Below are 26,003 nucleotides of genomic sequence, written 5' to 3'. Positions count from 1 at the left end.
GATTTTGGCAGACTAATAGCCCAAGTCTCTATCACAGTTTCCTCTTCTTTGGCTTGTCTGCAGGCCCATTCCAGGCACAGCATTATGTGGGACAGTTCATGTGAGAAATGTGCTGGAGGCAGCAAGAGATCCCAGATGTAGGTATCATGGTTTTCTGGGAAGTGAGGGCAGAATTAAATATAAAAGTATCACTCAATGAACAATATCTGAACTTATTAACTAAACAAATATACGTATTCAGCTCATACAGTAAAAATCAAAGGTAATGTATCTGTAACCTTTAGGCTTCCAGTTTCACTATACGAAACAAAAAGTCTTGGTGGCTCAAGCGGTAAGGCGTCTGTCCACAATGTGGGAGACCCAGGTTCGAGCCCTGGGTCAGGAAGATCCCCTGGAGAAGGAAATGACAATCCACTCCAGTACTATTGCCTGGAAAACCCCATGGACAGAGGAGCCTGGTAGGCTACAGTCTATGGGGTCACAAAGAGTCAGACACGAATGAGCGACTTCACTCACTCACTCACACATTCAATAAATAATGGATTTTCCCAGTAAAACTTTGAGTTGTGGTCAAACTTCAATTCACTCATATATCTAACTTTTCACTTTATAATACAATAATGATTTTAATTATAAAGTCTTGTAAATTCAATGTAACTATGTGAGTAATCTTTCATCATGCTATGACTTCAAGGGAACTTACAAAAATTTTAAAATTGTGTTCCACACAGAAGTCTCTCACTTTAACCTGGCTCAAGACCACTGATTCAAAGCATATGAAAAGAAAAAAGGGGAGGGACTAACAAAGAATGGTTCAAAGTAAGTTATTGGCTGACAATAACTTGGGCTCTGAAGTCAGAAGGACCACAGTTCAAAACAAAGGTGTGTGAACAATGATAATTTATTTGTGCCTAAGAATCACCATGTAAAATTATCTAACTCATAGGGTGCTACAAGGATTAAGAAAAAATTAGATGTAAAACGATTAAAAAGATGTGACACAGAAAAGTGCTCCAAATAAGTTAATAACAATAATTACTTTAACTATATCAATATGGAAAATAAAAAGTTTTTTAAAAATTAAACTATTTTCCTGTAAGTAACAAAACAAACTAGGCATATTCTTTTACTAAGTACTCCCACTTTTAAAGAATGAGTCAAAAGAGGAAAATTATATACATAAAAAGGATGTTTACTGTCGTTCTCTCCACCAACAACAAAATAAGTAACTACATGTCCAGCAAGAGGTGGTTAGTTAAGGTCTGGTACATACATATGGCATAACACCATGTGACTCTATGTGGTTTGGTCAACCAAAGGACAAACAATGATTACCTAATAGAGAATGAGCTTCTGGGAAACTTTTATTTTCTTTCTAAAACTTTTCTTTGTTTGAATTTTACAGTGAACAAGTATCTTTACAAAAACTGAACAACTGCTCTTCTCATCTCTCTTTATTCTTTCAATTAAATTTTTATAGAGTATTCATAATATATGTTACTATGCTAAGAAATGTAGGAAATATAAAAACAAGACAACTAGTACATACCTTGTAGAGCATCTTAATTCAGTGAGGTAAACAGACATGTACAGACAAGTAATTTAGGAACAAAGACAATTCTGAAAAGATCCACAACACAGGCGATGCTATTTAATCATCTCATCCTCATCTCTGTTGTAGATCTTGTCAAAATTGTCTTAGCTCCTAAAGCACTTGTATAAATGTTCATCACCAACTGAACGGACATAATCTGAGCCAACTCCAGGAGATTGTGAAGGACAGGGAAGCCTGGCATGCTGCAATCCAGGGGTTTGCAAAGAGTCAGACACGACTTAGTGACTTCAAAACCACAAAACGACAGAGGTAAAAACACAGAATGAAAGGAAGAGAACTGAAAGAGGAAGACTATGTTAGGAAAGGAAGGCAGCATCTAAGGATAGTTACGGTAACAACAGGAAAAGATGACAGGAATTAGATTCTCTAAAGAAAACTCCAGACTGCTTAAAAGAGAGCAATCTGATAAAGCTGACAGGTAGGATCGCATCCTGCAGGACAAATTTAGGCTTCAGAAAGGGCTAGAAAAGTAGTCAGGAGCCTGACTGTACAAGGCCTTGAATATCAGGTTCAGGGATCAGGCAGTCATACATTCAAACATTTATTTAATCATTCACTCAAACATACATAAATTCATTTATTCATACATGCATGCCAGTATTTATTCCTGGGGAAGGCCATCAAATGCCCACTTTAGAAAGATAAACAAAGGGATTTTGTAAAGTTTGATCAAAGAGGTTTGAGATAAAGTGAAGGAGACCATTGTTGCCATCATGATTATTACTTAAAATATTATAGTCATTCATTCATTCAATAATGGAAGCCTGTACAATATTGTTATCAGCCCTATTCAGACACTGTTCCTCTAGAATTTACTATGTGTACATACACTATAAAAAAAAAAAAGCATTTTTTACCAAGTCTTTTTGTCCATTGATACTTGCACAACCATGAACCGATAAATGTTAAGAATTCGTTTACACATATCTGTGTGCTCATCCAGAAGACTTTTTATCTCATTTGCAGGTTCAAGAAGAAATATGTTTGAAGAGTTTATAATAAACACCTAAGATAAAAGAAATCATAAGCTGTTTGTTACAAAATTTAAAGGGAAAAAATTCAAGATGCTAGGTGATCTGCAACAAAATTAAAAGCATTAGACTGTAGGTTAATTCTAATCCTGCTTCTACCACAAGCTTGATATGGGAAATTAAAGTTCATTAAATCTACTTTGATGTTTATCTAGACAAATATACAATTACTAGCAGGTACTGAAAGAAAATAAACCAAGTGAAAAACAGCGATTTTTAAAAGTGAGGCTTTAACATAATAACCTTATTGCTGTCATAAAATGGAAAGAATAAAAAAAACAGTTTAGGATAAAAGAGGATAGCTACCTCAATCAATATGATAGATACCTCAATCAAGGTGAACTTTCTGAATGAGATGTTCAAAATCATTTATTTTCTTTTTTCATGTTTATTATGTGTGCATATCTGTTTTATTAATAACAGACTGCATATTACAGTACTATAAATCAAGATCCATCAATATGTATCTTTAATTAAATTTATTATAATATCATTAATTATACTTTGTTACAGAGGACAAAGTTGTTATATTAGTGACAGGTATGTGCAAAGGTTCTCAAAACACTTTGGAGGAATAGAACATTACATCTATTGTGAACCAAGGACATTCACATCTTCCATACCCACAATTCTGATTTAAATTCCTTGGATGAACTCTGTAACAAAATGTTGTTGTAAAATCATGTGAGCAAAGAACACTTAAGCTAACTTTAAAATCATGAAAAGAGCTGACTCTGTAGGTCTACCAACACTAAGAAAAGCAAAAGAGAGGCACAAATAACATTAGAAACAAAATAAGGATGTACCTACAAACCCAGTGGAGAACTTTAAAATGATGGTTTAGTGAATAATTTTATGCCAGTAAAACTGAAAACTTAATAAAATGGATATTTTGTAGATAAAACATAAACTGCCAAAACTGACTCAAGAAAAAGCAGAAAAGAGGTACAATACAAAGACAGTAAACTGCTAATCAAGGTATCCCTGATCCATCCCTAAACACCAAGCCTACGCTACTTTACAGGCAGAGTTTTGTCCAATTTTCCCAGAAAATGATCCCTATTGTACATAAAGTGTTTCAGAAACAAACAAACAAAAAAAAACTACCAAATTTATTTTTATAAAACTATAACCCAGTTATCAAAACCAGATAAGGACTATATAAGAAAAGTAAGAGATACTTTAGAACATACAGATGAAAATCTTCAAAAAAGTAGCAATTCAACTCAAGCAAAACAGAATACTTTATGACCAATATTTACCTCAGAAATGTAAGAATGCCTTGACATCAGCAAAGTTTAATAATATAATGTACCCTATCAACAGATTAAAATGTGAAAAGGTAGAATCATCACATTGCATAAAGAAAAGCATTTAGCACTTATTCATTTTTTTTTTTAATTTAGCACACTAAGAAAAAAGGTAAAATTTCTTAATCTGAAAAAGAGTATTTATCAGGAACTACAGCAAATGTTTTAACAGCAATTGAACTTGAAAAGTTCTGCCTGAACCTGAATATATGGAAGCAGTGCCAAAAGTCAAGAACAAGACAAGGATTCCTCACTATCATCTCATTGTCCCATGGAACCCAGTAAGCAAAGGAAGTGACAGGGAGCAGAAAATGAATATAAATAAGGATGACTTAAAACAGAAAAGACAAAGGTCAACTATGTAGCAACCTGGAAGAAAAATGTTCCTAAGAAAAGGAAAAGCAAGTTTAAATGACCTGAGGTGAGAGCTGGCCCAGCACAAGTGAGGAATACCAAGTACAGAGTGAAGTGAGGAAGGGGAAAAGCAGTGGGAGGACGCTGAGAAACAGCCCGAGCACATGAAGCAGAGTTTCTTATACTGCCAGTGGTGAGGGACAGGTTTTCCCCCTAGTCTTTTGCAGACCAATCCTACTGTAAAATACAATTTTAAAAAATGAATAGGATAAAGGAAATGAGAAAAAGACATGCAAAATACAAACCCAAACTTCTCATCAGAATCAAGGGATATTAAATGACTTAAGTTTCTAAACTTTCACTCTCAATTTTGTAACTACCTGTGGGCTGGCACTAGTCTGTGGACCACATACTTTGAGGAGCAACGATGTAAAGGCTTGACAGATCACTGGGAAGAACTCAGGGATGATGAAAAGTCACCAGAGGTTTTGGAACAGAAAAATGACATGATCTGATTTATGGGATCCCTCTGGCTATTGGGTTGAGAATATACCAGGGTGATGGCAGGTGCAAGACCAGAAGCAAGAATAGTAATTAGAAATTTATTGCACTATTCCAGATGAAAGATTATTGAGGCTTGAACACAAGAGGTAGTGTGAGTGCTGAACAGTAGTTGGTTCTATATACATTCTGCAAGTTGACAGGATTTGTTGTCAAATTAGATAGAAAATATAAAAGAAACACAGGAAATAAATGGCCTGAGCAACTGGAAAACAAGAGCTGCCATCAAATGAAATAAGAAAAACTGCAGGAAGACCAAGTTTGTTGAACTAGATAAGTCAAGTTTTAGATACGTCAAATTTAAGATGTCTATTAGATAGTCAAGTGAAGATGCTCACTTGGCATTTGAATATTTGAGTTCAGGACTCTTAAGAGTTCAGATGATAAGTCTCAGACTAGAAATAAAAAGTACAAGTTGCAGTGTATAGATGACACTTAGAGCCCTAAGAATGAATAAGATCAATAAGACATCAGTAAGTTTACATAGAAAAGAGAGCCAAGAACTGGTTCCTGGGTACTTCAACATGAAAGTTCAGAAATATTTTGAAAAATCAGTAAAAAAAAAAAGAAAGAAACCAAAAACCTAAGAAGTAGCCAGTGAGTTAGGAGAAAACAGAAAAACAGGAGGGTATGATATTATGAAGGCCATCTGAAGAAAGATTTAAACAGAGAGGAATGATCTACTCTGTAAAATGCTGACAAATCTGGTAAAACCAGGACTGAAAAATTCCATGTGATTTAACAATGGAGAAGTCACATGTGGCCTTGACAAGAACAGTAAGATTTAAAAAATGAATAAACAGAATGAACTAAAAAATCAATAACAAAAAAAAATCCAAAAGAATAATGGAAAAACATATTAATAGGCCATACACAAGAAAAGACACTCTATTTCAGTAGTGATAAAGGAAAAGCAAATTAAAACAGGGAAACACAAACTAAATAACATTTCATATACACAGGAGCAGCAAAAGTTAAAATCTGACAATATAAGCTATGAGGAAGAGACAAGGAAATAAGAACTTATAAGCACTACAAAGGGAATGTAAAATATAAACATGCTGAAGAACAATTTGGCAATTAATACTTAAGTAAAACTGATAATGCAGAAATGCTCCAACCCAGCAATTCCACCTCTACATATATATCCTAGGGAAACTGTTCAACATGTACCCAAAAATACATGTATAAGGATGTTCAATGCAGCATTATCTGGAATACTGAGACACTGGAAACCATCTTAAAACACCAACTTAAAAAACCATCAACACAAAAACAACCAACAAAAAAATGATTAAGTAAAATGCAAAATAATCATAATACCACAAAATAGTTTTAAATGAATTAACTATGGCTATGTATCAACAAGAAATCTCAAAAACATAATGGATAATGTAAAAAGTTGCTGATGACAGTATACCATGACACAATTTATATAAATTTTAAAACTGTATAGAAAAAAAATACAATGTTTATCTATATACATTATGATACGAAGGTTAAGGAAAAAGCAATATTAATAGGGCACAACAGTAATTGATAAATGTGTGTGGTGAGTTCATTATATTTAAAAATTTACACTGAAATACTGAAATATGTATTTGAAACAGTTAATGATTTTTATTTCATTTTATAAAAATAAACAAAAAGTTATCTACCTGCAAAACTGCCTGGGCACCAGCTCGTATGTTTTGTTCTATGGCTTCTTCAGAAGCATTATGAAGAATATCTTGGTAGGTGCCATTTTTAGGCCAAGTGGAATTTCGAACATGATCAGCAACACTGGTCCCATTTTCCTGAAGCAAAATATCAAGTTAATACTTTATCAATTAAGAATGCTGTGACAAGTCAGTAAGTTCAAGAAGTAAACTGGAAGGTACTACGTCCCTCTGTTAAACATCTTCTCAAAATAGAAGATAGCCTATTTGACTACAAAAGTAACAAATATGTACACTGTAAAAAAAAAAAATTCTCACTGACAAAAATATAAGGAAAAAAAATCATCCATCAGGATCTGCCAGAAATTGTATTATTTCAGATATAGAGACATTTTTCTACCTATCTAATGTATAAACCTCCTCTCTTACACTTACACACTCAAAATGGGACTGCACTGGGCTTCCCTGGTGGTGCAGCGGTCAAGAATCCACCTGCCAGTGCAGGGGACACAGGCTCCATCCCTGGTCTGGGATGACCCCACATGAGGGGGCACGACAGTTTCCGAGCCCACAAGCCGTAACTGCGGAGCCAGGATGCCGAGAGTCTGGGCTGGGCAACAAGCAGGTGCGGAAATGAGAAGCCTGCACACACCAACAGAGAGTAGCCCCTGCCCTGACTCGCCACGAGAGAAAGGCCCAGCGCAGCCAAATAAGTAAATAAATAAATCTTAAGAAGAATGAGACCGTATTATTTACAGCTTTGTAAAAGATAAATCCTCTTCTAAAGGCAATGCCAGAATCCAAATGACTTAATAAAACAGCTTCTATTTATCCTACTTAAGAAAAATAAAATCCCTGTTATCCAAAGATAGATGAATACTGACACTTCAAACCATTAATACTGCAGCTTTCAGCTGGAGTGTTTGCTGTCAAAAGTCCTGCTGATTAAGGAGTTCCCTCAGTTAAAGAGAAATTTCACTCAATGTTGTTCTCGCTTGCTCTCTCTCTTTTTTTTAAAGTTTCTAATTTCTTTCTGCTTTTGGTCACTCAATAGCATCTTCTTCTTTTTTTTTTAATATTTTGCGTGCTGCTGCTACTGCTGCTAAGTCACTTCAGTCGTGTCCGAACTTGCAATTTTAATATATGGGAGATTTAGTCTAATCAAACTATTGTTCCACTACCAGAAGCAGTATTGGAACTCAGCTTTGTCCAAGTAGCCAATACAATATATCATGGTCTAGTCTACACTGTTCTCTTAAGTACCATACTTCTCAATGAGGTATCTTCTGAACAGTTCTTCCTGAATGACCACAAGCACCTCAAATTCAAGACACTTAAAAGTAAATTTACACAAGCATGCTCTCCTCATTTCTACCAATCCGGATATAGCCTCCTTGGACAAAATCACCACACTTGCACTTATTTTCACTCCTGTTCATGTGTGAATGGCAACTAACTTGGTTGCAAAAAAAAAAGCTTGGGACACCTTCTCAATCCTCATATACAATTAATCATCAAAAATTGATTTCACCATCAAAGGAGCTCATAAATCTGTCTTCTCCCTTTTATTTAAATTGCAACTGCCACTGTCCTCTATCAGGTGCCTATTATCTCCTTCTGGTACTTCCTAGCTAGTGTCCTTGCCTCCAGACTGGCCTCCAACCTATCTCCTATTCTAAGCTTGGTATGAGCCTTCTGAGATTTGTAACTTCCGGCGCAACCGACCACACGCAGAAGCGTGCCCGAGAGGAGCTACCCCATGTCCAAGGTAAGGTACAGCAGCTGCACTTTGCTGGAGCAGCTGTGAAGAGATATTCCACGACCAAGGTAAGAGAAACCCAAATAAGACAGCAGGTATTGCGAGAGGGCATCAGAGGGCACACACACTGAAATCATAATCACAGAAAACTAGTTGATCTGATCACATGGACCAGAGCCTTGTCTAACTCAATGAAACTAAGCCATGCCGTGTGGGGACACCCAAGATGGATGGGTCATGGTGGAGAGGCTTGACAGAATGTGGTCCACTGGAGAAGGGAATGGCAAACCACTTCAGTACACTTGCCTTGAGAACCCCATGAACAGTATCAAAGGGCAAAATGATAGGATACTGAATGAGGAATTCCCCAGGTCGGTAGGTGCCCAGTATGCTACTGGAGATCAGTGGAGAAATAACTCCAGAAAGAATGAAGGGATGGAGTCAAAGCGAAACAAATACCCAGTTGTTGACGTGACTGGTGATAGAAGCAAGGTCCGATGCTGTAAAGAGCAATATTGCATAGGAACCTGGAATGTTAGGTCCATGAATCAAGGCAAATTAGAAGTGGTCAAACAGGAGATGACAAGAGTGAACGTCGACATTCTAGGAACCAGTGAACTAAAATGGACTGGAATGGGTGAATTTAACTCAGATGACCATTATACCTATTACTGTGGGCAGGAATCCCTTAGAAGATATGGAGTAGCCGTCATGGTCAACAAAAGAGTCTGAAATGCAGTACTTGGATGCAAACTTAAAAACGACAGAATGATTTCTGTTCGTTTCCAAGGCAAACCATTCAATATTACAGTAATTCAAGCCTATGCCCCAACCAGTAACGCTGAGGAAGCCGAACTTGAACGGTTCTATGAAGACCTACAAGACCTTTTAGAACTAACACCCAAAAAAGATGTCCTTTTCATTATAGGGGACTGGAATGCAAAAGTAGGAAGTCAAGAAACACCTGGAGTAACAGGCAAATTTGGCCTTGGAGCATGGAATGAAGCAGGGCAAAGGCTAATAAAGTTTTGTCAAGAGAATGCACTGGTCATAGCAAACACCCTCTTCCAACAGCACAAGAGAACACTCTACACATGGACATCACCAGATGGTCAACACCGAAATCAGATTGATTATATTCTTTGCAACCAAAGATGGAGAAGCTGTATACAGTTAGCAAAAACAAGACCAGGAGCTGACTGTGGCTCAGATCATGAACTCCTTATTGCCAAATTCAGACTTAAATTGAAGAAAGTAGGGAAAACCACGAGACCATTCAGATATGACCTAAATCAAATCCCTTATGATTATACAGTGGAAGTGAGAAATAGATTTAAGGGACTAGATCTGATAGAGTGCCTGATGAACTATGGATGGAGGTTCGTGACATTGTACAGGAGACAGGGACCAAGACCATCCCCATGGAAAAGAGATGCAAAAAAGCAAAATGGCTGTCTGAGGAGGCCTTACAAATAGCTGTGAAAAGAAGAGAAGCAAAAAGCAAAGGAGAAAAGGAAAGATATAAGCATTTGAATGCAGAGTTCCAAAGAATAGCAAGGAGAGATAAGAAAGCCTTTCTCAGTGATCAGTGCAAAGAAATAAGAGGAAAACAACAGAATAGGAAAAACAAGAGATCTCTTCAAGAAAATTAGAGATTCCAAGGGAAAATTTCATGCAAAGATGGGCTCGATAAAGGACAGAAATGGTAAGGACCTAACAGAAGCAGAAGATATTAAGAAGAGGCGGCAAGAATACACAGAAGAACTGTACAAAAAAGATCTTCATGACCAAGATGATCATGATGGCGTGATCACTCACCTAGAGTCAGACATCTTGGAACGTGAAGTCAAGTGGGCCTTAGAGAGCATCACTACAAACAACGCTAGTGGAGGTGATGGAATTCCAATTGAGCTATTTCAAATCCTGAAAGATGATGTTGTGAAAGTGCTGCACTCAATATGCCAGCAAATTTGGAAAACTCAGCAGTGGCCACAGGACTGGAAAAGGTCAGTCTTCATTCCAATCCCAAAGAAAGGCAATGCCGAAGAATGCTCAAACTACCGCACAATGGCACTCATCTCATACACTAGTAAAGTCATATTCAAAATTCTCCAAGCCAGGCTTCAGCAATATGTGAACCGTGAACTTCCAGATGTTCAAGCAGGTTTTAGAAAAGGCAGAGGCACCAGAGATCAAATTGCCAACATCCGCTGGATCATGGAGAAAGCAAGAGAGTTCCAGAAAAACATCTATTTCTGTTTCATTGACTATGCCAAAGCCTTTGACTGTGTGGATCACAATCAACTGTGGAAAATTCTCAAAGAGATGGGAATCCCAGACCACCTGACCTGCCTCTTGAGAAACCTGTATGCAGGTCAGGAAGCAACAGTTAGAACTGGACATGGAACAACAGACTGGTTCCAAATAGGAAAAGGAGTATGTCAAGGTTGTATATTGTCACCCTGCTTATTTAACTTATATGCAGAGTACATCATGAGGAACGCTGGGCTGGAAGAAGCACAAGCTGGAACCAAGATTGCCAGGAGAAATATCAATAACCTCAGATATGCAGATGACACCACCCTTATGGCAGAAAGTGAAGAGGAACTAAAAAGCCTCTTGATGAAAGTGAAAGCGGAGAGCGAAAAGGTTGGCTTGAAGCTCGACATTCAGAAAACAAAGATCATGGCATCTGGGTCCACCACTTCATGGGAAATAGATGGGAAAACAGTGAAAACAGTGTCAGACTTTATTTTTTCCGGCTCCAAAATCACTGCCGATGCTCCATGAAATTAAAAGACACTTACTCCTTGGAAGGAAAGTTATGACCAACCTAGATAGCATATTAAAAAGCAGAGATATTACTCTGCCAACCAAGGTCCGTCTAGTCAAGGCTATGGTTTTTCCTGTGGTCATGTATGGATGTGAGAGTTGGACTGTGAAGAAAGCTGATCGCCGAAGAACTGATGCTTTTGAACTGTGGTGCTGGAGAAGACTCTTGAGAGTCCTTGGACTGCAAGGAGATCCAACCAGTCCATTTTAGAGGAGATCAATCCTGGGTGTTCATTGGAAGGACTGATGCTAAAGCTGAAACGCCAATACTTTGGCCACGTCATGTGATGAGTTGACTCACTGGAAAAGACTCTGATGCTGGGAGGGTTGGGGGCGGGAGGAGACGAGGACGACAGAGAGTGAGATTGGTGGATGGCATCACCGACTCGATGGACATGAATTTGAGTGAACTCCGGGGGCTGGTTATGGACAGGGAGGCCTGGTGTGCTATATGATTCATGGGGTCACAAAGAGTCGGACACGACTGAGCGAGTGGACTGAACTGATGCCATTTTTCTATTCATTATCTTTCCAGTGTCCAGAATGTAATCAAATTCCATCATGACAGCATACAAGTTACTAAACAGGGTCTAGTTCTTGTCTATCTCACATTTCTTATGACTCTCAACCACCGACTCTTAGCTACAGCCAAATAAAAGTATTTTCAGTGTATGTACTACAGCATCCACTTTGATTTAGTCTCACAGTTTTGTTTTGCCTGGGATGCGCAGCTTGTAGGATCTTACTTACCCAAACAAAGATGAATCTGGGCCCCAGCAGTGAAAGCACCATGTCCTAACCACTGGACCATCAGGGAATTCCCACCACACTTTAAAATATTATACCTTTTGTAATACCATCCAATTTTGATCTAGACAATGACTGAAAGAATCAGAATACAAGCTCTTTTAAAGCTGTGACATCAAAGAGCTTTGGGACAGAGTACTGAGATAACATTATTTAAACTGTGAAATATAATTGACTGTTGAACAAAACTGGGTGTAGGGCACCAGCCCTTCGAGCAGTCAAACATCTGCATATAACTTATAGTTGGCTCTCAATATCCACAGTTTCTCCATTATCAACAGATTTAACCAACTATGGATTACGCAATACTGTAATATTTACTATCAAAATAGATCCTCATATAAATGGACCCACACAGTTTAAACTCATGTTGTTCAAGGATCAACTGCATACTAAGAAGTATCTTTACCTTCCCATCTATCCCATATCACCACACTTCTGTGAAAATCTTATCTATAAAACTTATACTAAAATACATAAGTCTTATTTTACCTCTTCTCTTTTTTCTCCTTCTTCCACTGAAATATCATGGTCTGCGACATTGTCAATGCATGGAAGCTCTGAAGAAGAGATCACAATTTCTTCAGGCTCTTGCATGAACAAAGGTTTTTCCTCTTGCTGGATCCATTCTTGATATACTTTTACCACTTTTCTCATAGCAGCTGCTTCGCAAATTGGTAATAAAAATGCCTAGTGGAAAAAAGAGAGAATATAATGACACCTTTTACTTTACTGCAAACTACTAAAATACACATTTCTATCTTAATAAAATGTGAGATATAAATGATTCTTAAAGAGCTAAAGTCAATTCACTGTCAGAAAAAACCTTTTGTTTCCAAATAATCTGTAAATACATTAAGACCAATACTTTTGGTAGGTAGACATGAATTTCCAGCCTTAGGAGCAAAGATTTGTTTCAATAGTAGTATTTCAGAATGAACATATTCCCTGTAACTGTGCTCCTATAAGTTTAATGTAAATACAACTTTTCATAATAAATCACACTTTTGTAGATTAAAATAAATTTTGATAAAAAGGTTTTAATAAAAAAAATGACTAAAAAGCAATAAAAACACTATGTAACAAGGCAACTTAGCTTTTCACAACATATTATTTAAAAAGGTAAGAGTTTTCTTCTGTCATTTTACACACCTAAAATTTTACAAGCTAAATAATATGACAAAAATATTTACAAAGTTTAAAAGAATACCTTACAGTTATCCTTTCCTTTCAGTGTTAAGTTTAAAAACAACATTTTCCTTAACATAAAAACATCATCACAGAAAAAAAAAGCTTTTTATACAATTCATACTTATAAAAATAAAGCAAGAAAAACACTCAGTCTCACTACTCAAAGTCCTTCCCTTATAATATTTGCGTTTATGTGTTAACATTTTCATTGTATTTTTTTTAACAAATATAACTGGTATTCAACTTACTTGATTTGTTTTTGTATTTGTTTCATAATAATTATCTATGAATTTCAGCTGTAGAAATCACAAAACCTTTACCTGATATTTTCTACTCTAGAATTATCTATGAATACTTAATAACAACCATGGGGTCAAAAGACTACTTTATCTGACTAAAACTAGCCAAGAAAATAATGATGAAAAGTTCATGTGTAATATCAATAGGGTATTTCATGTTGTCTGATAATCCTTTTATTTATTGCCATTATTGATTCCTTAGAAAACTGCATTAGTTGCTACTTTCCTCCATCTAACAAACCCGAAATTCCCAAACGCTCATTCTCATGTTCTGACAGTTTAATGGTCAATGGCATAATTTTGATCATCACTGCCTGCTCTAAGACTATTTTACAACTGAAGCAACAGTTCAGACTTCCATAAAAATATTAAAAGAAAAAAGACAAGCTCAATCTCTAAAAGTTCTATTCTCAAATACTGAAAAATTTACTTAAAAATTAGCATGACAAGTCTCTGTATTTTCTGCTCATTTTTGTTTTGAACCAAAAGAGAAAAGTCACTTAGTTGTGTCTGACTCTTTGTGACCCCATGGACTGTAGCTGACCAGGCTCCTAGGTCCATGGGATTTTCCAGACAAAGATACTGGAGTGGGTTGCCATTTCCTTCTCCAGGAGATCTTCCCAATCCAGGGATCGAACCCGGGTCTCCCGCATTGCAGGCAGACTCTTAACCATCTGAGCCACCAGGGAAGCCCTTGAACCTAAAATTGCTCCACAAAAATAAAGATTATTAATTTTAAAAATATTAGACCCAGAGCTACGATTTTCATTACTGCACAAATTATCACACTATATTCCAAGTGGCTGGATGTCTATTAAAGACAAGAGTGATACATACCACATTTGTCCTTACAGGCCACCATACTGATTTTGTCTACACACTAAAGGATCTTGAGGAAAGACTGATCTTAGTCATGGCTAAAAATCTGATGCATAAAAACTAGAGGGTCATTTTATACATTTACAATGAAAAATAGCTGTCTCAGACCAGAATATTCAAATTCATACGAGTGAGTGAAGTTGCTCAGTCGTGTCCAACTCTTTGCGACCCCATGGACTGTATGTAGCCTACCAGGATCCTCCGTCCATGGGATTTTCCAGGCAAGAATACTGGAGTGGGTTGCCATTTCCTTCTCCAGGAGATCTTCCTGACCCAGGGACTGAACCTGGGTCTCCCACACTGTAGGCAGACGCTGTACCATCTGAGCCACCAGGGAAGTCAAATCCATATACCGGCACCTTAATCTTTCTAAAAAGAAGTACCACTCACAATCAAATACAACTATTACTTGATAATAAGAGAATCTGTCATTATAGGCAAGAATATGTGAATCAATACTCAGCAAATTTTCTCTCTATAGGTAGAACTACAAGGTCATCTCCACGTTTATGATTCTATGACCATAAAACTACATAAGAACCAGAAAACTACAGGGAGAAAACATCAAAACAACAAGAGATAAAAAATAAGTTAAATATTTAATGGTATCAGCTTAAAGGCAACCTGGTACACAGTTTTCTAATTGGCTTCACCAATGGGATCTGATTTACTGGTAGCTAAGGCTCTCTTCTTTGGTGAAAAAACACTAACAAAACATGTTAGTCTCTGATTACTTTTTTAATGGGCTTCCATTATTAACCAACCCAGACTGTGACAGACACATTCTTTAAAATTTAATTAAATACAGTGAGCATTTAGCAGACCTTGGAATTTTTAGCAGACCTTGGTTAGAGACAAACCTCCTGAGAGACAAAGGTTCACATTTTGTCTCAGAATACTTAATCTATGTTAACACGAATAATTCATTTTCCAAATTAAAAGAGTAGAATTATTTACTTTTTTGTAAATCTCTTTAATGTTTAGCTTAAGAGAAGACAGCTGGATTCTCTTATCTGCTTGCTTCCATATTAAATCTGATACAATATCATATGTGAGGTATCCTGGGGAAAATTTCACTGTACACTTCTGAGAAAGCAAGACTGTAAAAGGTTTTGACCTTATGAACCTCAAAAGGTTCTGGGGATTTCTCAGGAGCCCCAGATTACACTTTGCCACCCACTGCCTTCGGCAATTTTTTTTTACATATATATGTATATTTATATATTTTTAAATTACATATAAATAAATCTGTGGTGCTTTTAAAGGCTAAATCTTTATGTGTTTTATTTACCTCACATCAAAGTACCTGTGGCTCCTCACTGTAGCCTCCAAGTACTAACAACATACAGCACAAAGAACGGGTTTATTTATAAACAGAGTGTTGAGTCTAGAGTGTTATTACGCCTATTCTACACTGAACTGAAGGGACATGGAGAATAATTTTATCATTTCAAATAATCTGGGCATTTACACTTTACAGCTGTACCTTTCTTTTAAAGACACATAACATTATAGATACCCTCATCTGAACTAGAACTCACAATCATTAAACTGGCCCTAAAATATATTATCACCTATGTAACAAACTGTCTCAAGACTTGGCTTCTAGAAATACATGTTAGCCCACAGCTAGCACTAACAAAGTCCCCAGGACTCAACAGTTACTGGGCTTCTTGATTAATTCACCAAATTTGATAATTCACCAAAGTTCACTAAACAAATTCACCAAAATTTATTTGGTGCCTAACTCCCTGTCAGGCACTATGGCAACAATGATGAATGAGTAAGATAATATTTATGGAGGGTAATAAGAAAGATCAAAATTAAACAAACATTAAAACATTTCTAAAACTCAGGAGAGATACTATGAAGGAGTCGGTCATGTTTGACTCTTTGCGACCCCGTGGACTGTAGAGGCCACCAGACTCCTCCATACACGCGATTCTCCAGGCAAGAATACTGGAGTGGGTTGCCACTTCCTTCTCCAGGGGATCTTCCCGATCCAGGGATCAAACCCAGGTCTCCCACATTGCAGGCAGACAATTTAACCTCTGAGCCACCAGGGAAGCCCATATTTAAAAAACATCATTAAAAAGAGGTCCTTACTGAGCATGTGTGTGTATGTGCACGTGTGCGTACACCTGCTTTGTGGGTGGGCAGGTGAATGGGTGAGGGTGGGCACGGAAGACTTTTCTGGTGTACTCACATTTAAGCTATGATCTTAAAGGCTGAGTAGCCAGACAAGAAGAGGAGGTGGGAAGGAAAGAGAAGCAGGCTGAAGATAGGGAAACAGTTAAGTATAATGGCTATGAGGATGAAATTATTTGAAAGACGAAAAGACAAGACATTTCTACTAAACTTACCTACAGAGGGACTTGTGCTCTAGCTGGGATTGCTAAGGGCAAAATCATCATATGCCCATATACCTAATAATTAATGAAATATTTCTGTCTATACCACAGTATGAAACATATGAGCCTTCAAATCACGAAAGAAATTATTACACAGATTAGCCATTGTGCAAACTTATCATCAGTATTCAGTTCAGTTCAGTTCAGTCACTCAGTCATGTCCGACTCTTTGCGACCCCATGAATCACAACACGCCAGGCCTCCCTGTCCATTACCAACTCCCGGAGTTCACTCAAACTCATGTCCATCGAGTCAGTGATGCCATCCAGCCATCTCATTCTCTGTCGTCCCCTTCTCCTCCCGCCCCCAATTCTTCCCAGCATCAGAGTCTTTTCCAGTGAGTCAACTCATTGCATGAGGTGGCCAAAAGTTTCAGCTTTAGCATCAGTCCTTCCAAATCATCAGTATTAAGCAAGTAAAAATAGCTTTACTACTACAATTTAATCTTAGAAATTGATTCCTTTCACAACATTAATGATTCACTGGAGTCACCATCCTAAAATCTATTTTAAGTTTTGCCTTAAAAACCACTTTTAAAAAGCAGCTGTTACAATAAAAATAACATCTCAGAGAACTTCAGTTCTTAGCAGTATTGTAAGAAAGATACCCTAGAATCTACTTGCAGAGAACACCTAAAAGTTGTCACATAAAAAGTATAATATAGCTTTTAAATGAATGGCTCAGCTTGTAAGGATATTCTGAGTCTAGAACAAAATGAAAGTATTGATCTAGAGGGGCGAGTAAGCAATGCAACAGGTGGGTGCTGCCTTGGACAGCCTTCAGAGCTTTGCTTTAATGCCCTCTGTGTGGGCTGGAGAGACCATATAAACGTGAAATCAATCAAGAGTACATCCTCAAAATAATGGTGAGCTAGGAGGGGAAGAAAAAACTTGACTCCAGAGACGAGTCAGTGAGGAAACTTGTCTGCTGACTTCGAGTAAGGAATACCAGTCTTCCCTGGGAACTCATGTTTGCAGGCTGGCTATCACATAACTTTGAGTGCTGCAAAGTGAGAAGAATCACTTTGCAAAGAAGAATCACTAAGCACAGAACTGTAACGTAAAGTAAACCAAGGCTGACAGGACCCCTGAATACCTGAGAGAAGCAAGTGAAAATCTTTTCTGGAGGAACACATGCTTCAACCCAGGTTTTAAAGTAATTTTCACAAGATTCCAAAGAAATGTTAAGCTCTTAACATAAAAATCCAAACAAATGAGGGTGAATAAATAAACAACAAATGAGGCCAGAACAGCAAAAACCTAAGTTACTAGAATTACTGGAATAAGGAATATGAATATTTTAATATGTTTTAATATTAAGAAAGTGAAAATATATGAATAAGCCACTGTAAAAAAAAATCACTACACAGATATTTAAAAACAACCAAATATTAACTTCTAGAAATTAAAATATAAATAGTATAATTAAAAACCCAACAAGGGGAATTCTATTTCCAAGAGTGATACTAGGTAACCAATCGTACAATTGAAAAAAAAAACGTAATACATTAAAAAAAAAAACTTTTATCTTCTTAAATGCACTGATGAGCCAACATGTAGGGAGAAATATTTGAAAATAAAAACCTACATGAGGTCCAAACTCAAGAGAGGTTTTAGGTGTAGCAGTAAAGTGGTTTCATTTTGAGTAGAACCAATTACTCTGGTTTTTATGGATCTACAGGGGCAAGGAAGAAAGAATCAGAGGAAACCTCCAAAGTTGGAGTTCCAAAGGAATATATATCATCAGCGAAATGCCAGGCAGGATGAAGCATGAGCTGGAATCAAGATTGCTGATGACACCACCCTTATGGTAGAAAGTAAAGGGGACCTAATAAGAGTCTCTTGATGAAAGTGAAAGAGGAGAGTGAAAAAGTGGACTTAAAACTCAACATTCAAAAAATAAATCCGCATCCAGTCCCATCACTTAAAACTACCCCATTAAAAATGTGCAAGGAAAACTGCCCATACATAGAGGCAAAGTAGATAACAGACATCTCCTCAGAGACACTATAACCAAAAGCTAGCCTTAATACAGGTTTATACTTGTACATTCGTATTATCTGGCTGGCTTAAACTTCAGGAGTTCAGTTAATGTGAGATTGGCAGAGTTTCCCTGCATCTGTATGAAGTAATTGCATCTCCTCTCTGGAACAATCAACCTTTAACAAATCAAATCAAGAAACAGTCGTAAGTAGCAAAAGTTCAGAATCAAAATTCTGATCACAAAATATTTCAAGAGAATATATAGCACCATGAGGAGGAGCATTCAGAAACAAAATATGGCAGACTCAGACCTACAAAGACTTCTGGAATATCAGAAGGATGAGTCAGTCAACAGAAAATAAAATATAATAAAAGAATTTCATATCAATACATAAAAAGTAAGGTATGAACTAGAGACCTAAAATTGACCAAACAGACTGGCCAATTTCCAGAAACAGTTGTAATTATAAAGTATCCAGAATGTAGCATGGAGAGAAAAAGAGACTGAAAATATACATGTGAGATTAGTAGATGTATAAAGTGGGAAGGTTTAACACATACCTTGAAATGCAAAAAAAGAAAAGGACAGAGGCAAAATAGAGAATGATGATGATGGCTGGAAATTTTCCAGAACTGTCAAATATACTAATACATAAAAAGAGTATGCCCAAAGAATCCCCTGAAGAATAAAAGGAAACCTAGATCTGAACAGTGAAAAGTGGAAGTCACTCAGTGGTGTCCAACTCTTTGTGACCCCATGGACCAGGCCAGAATACTGGAGGGGGTAGCCTTCCTTTCTCCAGGGGCTCTTCTCAACCGAGGGATCAAACCCAAGTCTCCGACACTGCAGGTGGATTCTTTACCAACTAAGCCACATAGGAAGCCCAAGAATACTGGAGTAGGTAAGCCTATCCATTCTCCAGTGGATCTTTCCGATTCAGGAATTGAACTGGAGTCTCCTACATTGCAGGTAGGAGACTTTACCAACTGAGCTATCAGGGAAGTCCCAAATATGCCACAGTAAAATACAAAATGCCAAATAGTTTTTTTTAAAAAAAGGTACTAAAAGCCAGAGAAAGACACTTGACCTATAAAGCATCAAGAGTTCAACTATTGATTGACATGTCAACAGTAACATGGTAAACCAGAAAAATGGGAAAGTATTTGAAATGTACTGGGTGAAAATAGCTGTCAATCTAGAATTTTATATGCAGTGGAAAAAATATGTGGGCAAAATAAAGGCATTCTCCGAGCAAAAATTTATAAGTGTTTGACACCCACTAAAATTGATTGCAGCCATGAAATTAAAAGACGCTTACTCCTTGGAAGGAAAGTTATGACCAACCTAGATAGCATATTAAAAAGCAAAGACATTACTTTGCCAACCGAGGTCCGTCTAGTCAGGGCTATGGTTTTTCCCGTGGTCATGTATGGATGTGAGAGTTGGACTGTGAAGAAAGCTGATCGCCGAAGAATTGATGCTTTTGAACTGTGGTGTTGGAGAAGACTCTTGAGAGTCCCTTGGACTGCAAGGAGATCCAACCAGTCCATTCTAAAGGAGATCAGTCCTGGGTGTTCATGGAAGGACTGATGCTAAAGCTGAAACGCCAATACTTTGGCCACCTCATGAGAAGAGTTGATTCACTGGAAAAGACTCTGATGCTGGGAGGGATTGGGGGTGGGAGGAGACGGGGACGACAGAGAGTGAAATGGCTGGATGGCATCACCGACTCGATGGACATGAGTTTGAGTGAACTCCGGGAGTTGGTGATGGTCAGGGAGGCCTGGCATGCTGTGATTCATGGGGTTGCAAAGAGCCGAACACGACTGAGCGACTGAACTGAACTGAAAGTAAATTCTCAATGACGAATTTCAAGCAGAGGAAAGTAATCTAAGTGAAAGATCTGAAAAGGAAGAAGTCATAATCAAAAGGAGTGATGAATAAAACTGTAAAATCAACTGAACACACAGATAATAATGATTCAGTTCAGTTCAGTCGCTCAGTTGTGTCCGACTCCTCGACCCCATGAATCACAGCACGCCAGGCCTCCCTGTCCATCACCAACTCCCGGAGTTCACTCAAACTCATGTCCGATACTGGAGTTAAATATTCAAATATGCAAAATAGAACTGAATTATTTGTTAGTAACAATATATTATTTGGGGAGAAATTAGAAAAATAGGGTTCTATTAACCTTGCATTGATTAGGAAGAGAGTATTTGGAAAGTGAAGTATGTATGTTAAAATTTAGATAGTAATCACTAAAGGAAAAGAAAAAACTTTCAAACCAGTGATAGGAAGGATACAAAATGAAAAAACATCAATTAAAAAGAAAGCAAAAAATAAGAGGAATATAAAAAAATACAGACATAAGTAAAAAGAACAAAATAAGATCCTATCAATAAATCCAAACATAATTATAATTAATTATAATAAATATTCCAGTTGAAAGACAAAGATTTTTTTTAAATCCAACCATATTTACAAGACATATAAAATGTAATAAAAAGGACTTAAAATTAAAGAATTAAAAAAAATACACGAGGATAATTCTAATAAAAAGTGGTATTAATGTAGTGAAAGTAGATAGACTACTATATGTAGACTTTAAGCAAATTTTTTTACTACAGATTAAAAGTTCCATAAACAAAAAGTTTAACTCACCAAGAATATGTAAAATTATAAATATGTATGTACTTAATTACAAAGCTTCAAAATATACAAAGGAGAATTTATGGAACTACAAAGAAATAAGCAAATTACCATCACAACAAAAGATTTTAATATACCCTTCTCCATAACTGTAAGGTCAAGCTGACCAAAAATTTTAGGTAAGAATACAGAAAAGTTCACCAACACAATAATAAGCTTGATTTACTAAACTTTAAAAATCATGAACTTCATAGAGAAGAATACATTCTCTTCAAATACATAGGACATTTATAAGAACTGACTACATACTAATTATACAAATTATATCCTCTGACCAAAAAGAATCACATAAGAAACCTGTGAGAAAAAAGAAAACTAGAAAAATCTTATTTGTTTGGAAGATGGACACCTAAATAACTTACAGGTCAAAGAAGGTATTAACATGAAAATTAGAAAACATTTAGAAGTGAATAATACACATACAAAGTTTGTAGACTGTAGCTAAAACAGCATTAAGAGGTAAATTAACAGTCTCAAAAATGCTTATATGAAAAAAATGTGAGGCTAATTAGCTAGGAAAAGAACCATCAAATAAAATCAAGAAAAGTAGAAAGAAATAACAAGGAGCAAAATTAATAAATGAGAAAATGAACATAAAACACAGAGGATCAACAAGGCCAAAAGTTCACTCTTTGCAAAGACTAATAAAACTTACAAATCTCTGGTAAGAATCATGAAGAAAAACCAAACAAAGAACAAATACTAACAGGAATGACAAGGAAAAACATGAATATAAATGCTCCAGAGATTTAAAAAGATTATGAGAGAATGCATTTAAAAACAAATGGAATGAACAAATTCCTACAAAAACAAACATACTCACACTGACTCAAGAACTAGAAAACCTTTATAGTTCTATAAGCTTTAAATTTTCCCATAAGCAAAGAAGTCCACTCATACTTGTCAAATATCTTTCCCTTCGCACTTGTCATATATCCTGTCAACCCAAACCTTAAAGCTGGCAACTCACTGCCAAAGCTGGACAAAATGTTACAGCTTGTTTGTTTACCTTAGACTGACAAAGCTAATGCTGCCTCATGCTTTCTTTTACATATCAACAAACATATAGGAGATGAAAATCTGCTTTGCCTGGAGAGCTCCCTGGCATGTGAAGACAGAGTAGCATAGAATAAAGAGCACTAACAGAATTTTAGTCCAGGATCTACCACTTACTTGCTGTGAGACTTGAATGATCCCCTTCAGCTACAAAACTCAATGATGTTTACCTGTAAAAGTTAAGTACCTTTGCTATTAAGAGCAAATGATTAGTTTTCAAAAGGTTTATTTTCCCATAAAATTTCTATGTAACTCAAAATGTGCACTTAGGAATTTCTAACTATCTTTATGTGAAATAGCTTTTATTCTTTTCCCTTCCCTCTTCTTTATTTTATTCCCCAAACAATATATGCCTTAAGCAAATTTAATTTCAGAATGCCTTAGAAGACAAAACCTAGACTCCATGCGGAGGATAAAGACACTCTGTATTCATAAATCACTTTTTAATTTTAGAGTGAAAGACAATTTTACTATAACTTATTAATAAATTATAGGAAGAAAACTTTCAAACCATAAAATGAATCACTAAGAAAATTATTATGGTAACAGAAGAAATATTGGGGGGATAATTATTAAACCAAAGTTATCATAAACTAAAAAAATTACTGAAAACATTCAAGGATTAGATGTAGTAAGTTTTAAAAACTAAATATGAACTTTAAAAAATTTTTTCATGAAGAATAAATTCTAAATAGCTAAAAGTCAGTATTCAATATCAAAGGCAAAAGTTTGTATTACAAATTAAAAATATTGAGAGAGATTTTACCTGACGAAATATCTCTGTGACAAAGTTTACGTTACTTCTTTTAGAAGAAAAAACTCGGCGAACTATTTCAATGTCTGTGAGATGCTCTTCATCAATACTACAGAGACTAGAAGAGCTAGGTTCTCGCTCCGTGAGAGTGCTTGTGTTGGAATGAGACTGTTCAGGTTCTGTACTTCTATCTGTTTTATCAGCATTATCATTTTTGTTTTCTTCTCTGGATACCAAACTAGCAGCTGCTCTCTAAAATAAAAACAAAAGGGGGAGAATATCACAATCCTTTAACTTAATATTTTATCTTCCAATAGCAAATACTGACAAAATTCAAAGCATTCCATAAGTAACTTATAGCATTGTTTAAAATCGAGGAATAGAGTTTCATTTAGAATCCATGCTAAATAATTAAATGGCAATGAAATAAATCAATATCTAAGTAACATAGTGATACTCACTAAACATCTACTCACTTAAGTTTCTCTGTGTGTTTGCAGCACAAACAAGTTACAAATCAGACTGGGTAAAAGAATAATGCCAATGGAGTCAGACTGATGTTCAATAACAAATACGTTAAAACTGGTCTATTTATTGTCTAAAATGTGTAAAGTCATCTCTATTTTACCATAAACAAAGATTATGCAAGCAAAAACTTCTTTAAAAAACCAAAGGAACAGAAAAAAAATGACAGGAAAAGTAGAAATGAAGCTAACATAAAATATATATTAGAAAACTCTATATTCTAATAACGTAACAATTTTCACCATGACTGAAGATGATGGCTAAACTTAGGGAAAAAGTAAAAGTGTTAGGGCAGTAATAAAGAAATTACTAAATGGTTTTTGCCGTGGTCATGTATGGATGTGAGAGTTGGACTGTGAAGAAGGCTGACCGCCGAAGAATCGATGCTTTTGAACTGTGGTGTTGGAGAAGACTCTTGAGAGTCCCTTATACTGCAAGGAGATCCAACCAGTCCATTCTAGAGGAGATCAATCCTGGATGTTCATTGGAGGGACTGATGCTAAAGCTGAAACTGCAATACTTTGACCACCTCATGCGACGAGTTGACTCACTGGAAAAGACTCTGATGCTGGGAAAGGTTGGGGGCGGGAGGAGAAGGGGACGACCGAGAATGAGATGGCTGGATGGCATCACCGACTCTGTGGACATGAGTTTGAGTCAACTCCGGGAGTTGGTGATGGACAGGGAGGCCTGGCGTGCTGTGATTCATGGGGTCGCGGAGAGTCGGACACGACTGAGAGACTGAACTGAACTGAACTGAACCATGGATTGATAGGTAGCACTATATAGTGGCATGATAATATACTTTCTGGTACATTATTCAGTTTTTGGTCTCAGTTCTATCATCTATAAAATAAAAGGGTTTTAAGTATGTAAATGATCTCAAATATGCCTTCCCAACTAAAAAAAAAAAAAAAATCTTATTTTCAGTTTATTGAATTCTGAGATCAGAAAGAATAGTTCTGCTTGAGAGTGTCTACATTCAAAAACTCTTTGTAGAGAACCTAGAACAATGTTTTGGGGAAAACACAACACATAATCTGCTATAGACAAATAAAAGGCTAGAGGGACTGTAAGTCAAATTTTTTGAATGTTAATGAACATACTTTATACCTCCACTTAACTTCTAAAGTATTTAAAGAGGTTGTATAAAAAGCACACACATATAAAATATTTTTAAAATGAGGAAATGTGAGAAAAGGAAAATAAAAACACAGAAATAAAGACAATTTCAGGGAAAAAATTCACATTGAGAGGAGGGGCAAGTGAAAAAAGAAGGTAATAGTTTAATTAAAAACAAGAGAATTTTAAATATTAGTCCTTCTGCTGCATAGCTGTGTAACTTCACATCATATTTCTAGAGTCAGCGTTCCTGAAAAAAGGGGACATGACATGGTGACAGGACTTTAAAACAGTACTCTATGAATGGGATTTTCCTGGTGGTTCAGTGATTAAGAAGCTGTCTCCTAACACAGGGAATGTGAGTTTGATCCTTGGTTGGGTAACTAAGAGCCCATATGCTACAGAGCAACTATTGAGCCTGTGTGCTACAACTAAGACTTAAGGCAATCAAAATAAATAACTAAATATTTAAAAACTAAATAAAAATAGAACTATGCTGCCGCTACTAAGTCACTTCAGTCGTGTCTGACTCTCTGCGACTCCACAGACAGCAGCCCACCAGGCTCTGCCGTCCCTGGGATTCTCCAGGCAAGAGCACTGGAGTGGGTTGCCATTTCCTTCTCCAATGCATGAAAGTGAAAAGTGAAAGTGAAGTCGCTCAGTCAGGTCTGACTCTTCCTGACCCCATGGACTGCAGCCTACCAGGCTCTTCAGCCCATGGGATTTTCCAGACAAGAGTACCGGAGTGGGTTGCCATTGCCTTCTCTGAAATAGAATTATGAAGGTCATTTAATTGCAAGTTTTTTCCAACTGCAAGAATTTGCACAATTCAGAATATTTTTAATTTGTACAATTTAGAATATTTTTAGTACTGTACAATTAACATGAAATAAAGAAATAAGTTGAGACTTGTATATGACTGAAATTATCTTCTATACCTTACAACGTTACAAATTGCATTTTTCATTAAGAAAACTATTGTTTCTATAATACTTATTAAAATCTGGATTTGCAAAATACATTTATAAAAATAATGTAGGGTTATTATTTGTTTTAAATGTGTTCTACATCTAAGGAACTGAAATCAGTGGACAAATCCCTAAACCCATTTTTAACTATAACAAGTTTGCTCTGTGTGTGTATT

General features: G+C 36.4%; 1 protein-coding gene across 4 annotated transcripts in view; it reads right to left on the bottom strand.

The window, feature by feature from the left end:
* RALGAPA1 (Ral GTPase activating protein catalytic subunit alpha 1) overlaps nucleotides 1-26,003 on the bottom strand; it is a 207,309-nt gene that overhangs the window by 125,437 nt on the left and 55,869 nt on the right. For all 4 annotated transcript variants that reach the window (XM_055418250.2, XM_055418252.2, XM_055418251.2 and 1 more), the window contains exons 10-13: nucleotides 23,225-23,464; nucleotides 12,420-12,617; nucleotides 6,530-6,667; nucleotides 2,473-2,621 (exon numbers count right to left, since the gene is read on the bottom strand). In XM_055418250.2, the coding sequence (XP_055274225.2) occupies nucleotides 2,473-2,621; nucleotides 6,530-6,667; nucleotides 12,420-12,617; nucleotides 23,225-23,464 (725 nt within the window). The remainder of the gene's footprint in view (nucleotides 1-2,472; nucleotides 2,622-6,529; nucleotides 6,668-12,419; nucleotides 12,618-23,224; nucleotides 23,465-26,003) is intronic.

Source organism: Moschus berezovskii, chromosome 21 (assembly GCF_049115385.1).
Source record: "Moschus berezovskii isolate FMDL1 chromosome 21, NW_MosBer_1.0, whole genome shotgun sequence".
NCBI lineage: Eukaryota > Metazoa > Chordata > Mammalia > Artiodactyla > Moschidae > Moschus > Moschus berezovskii.
The sequence above is the reverse complement of the archived record's forward strand: the minus strand, read 5'-3'. Positions and strand labels throughout refer to the sequence as shown.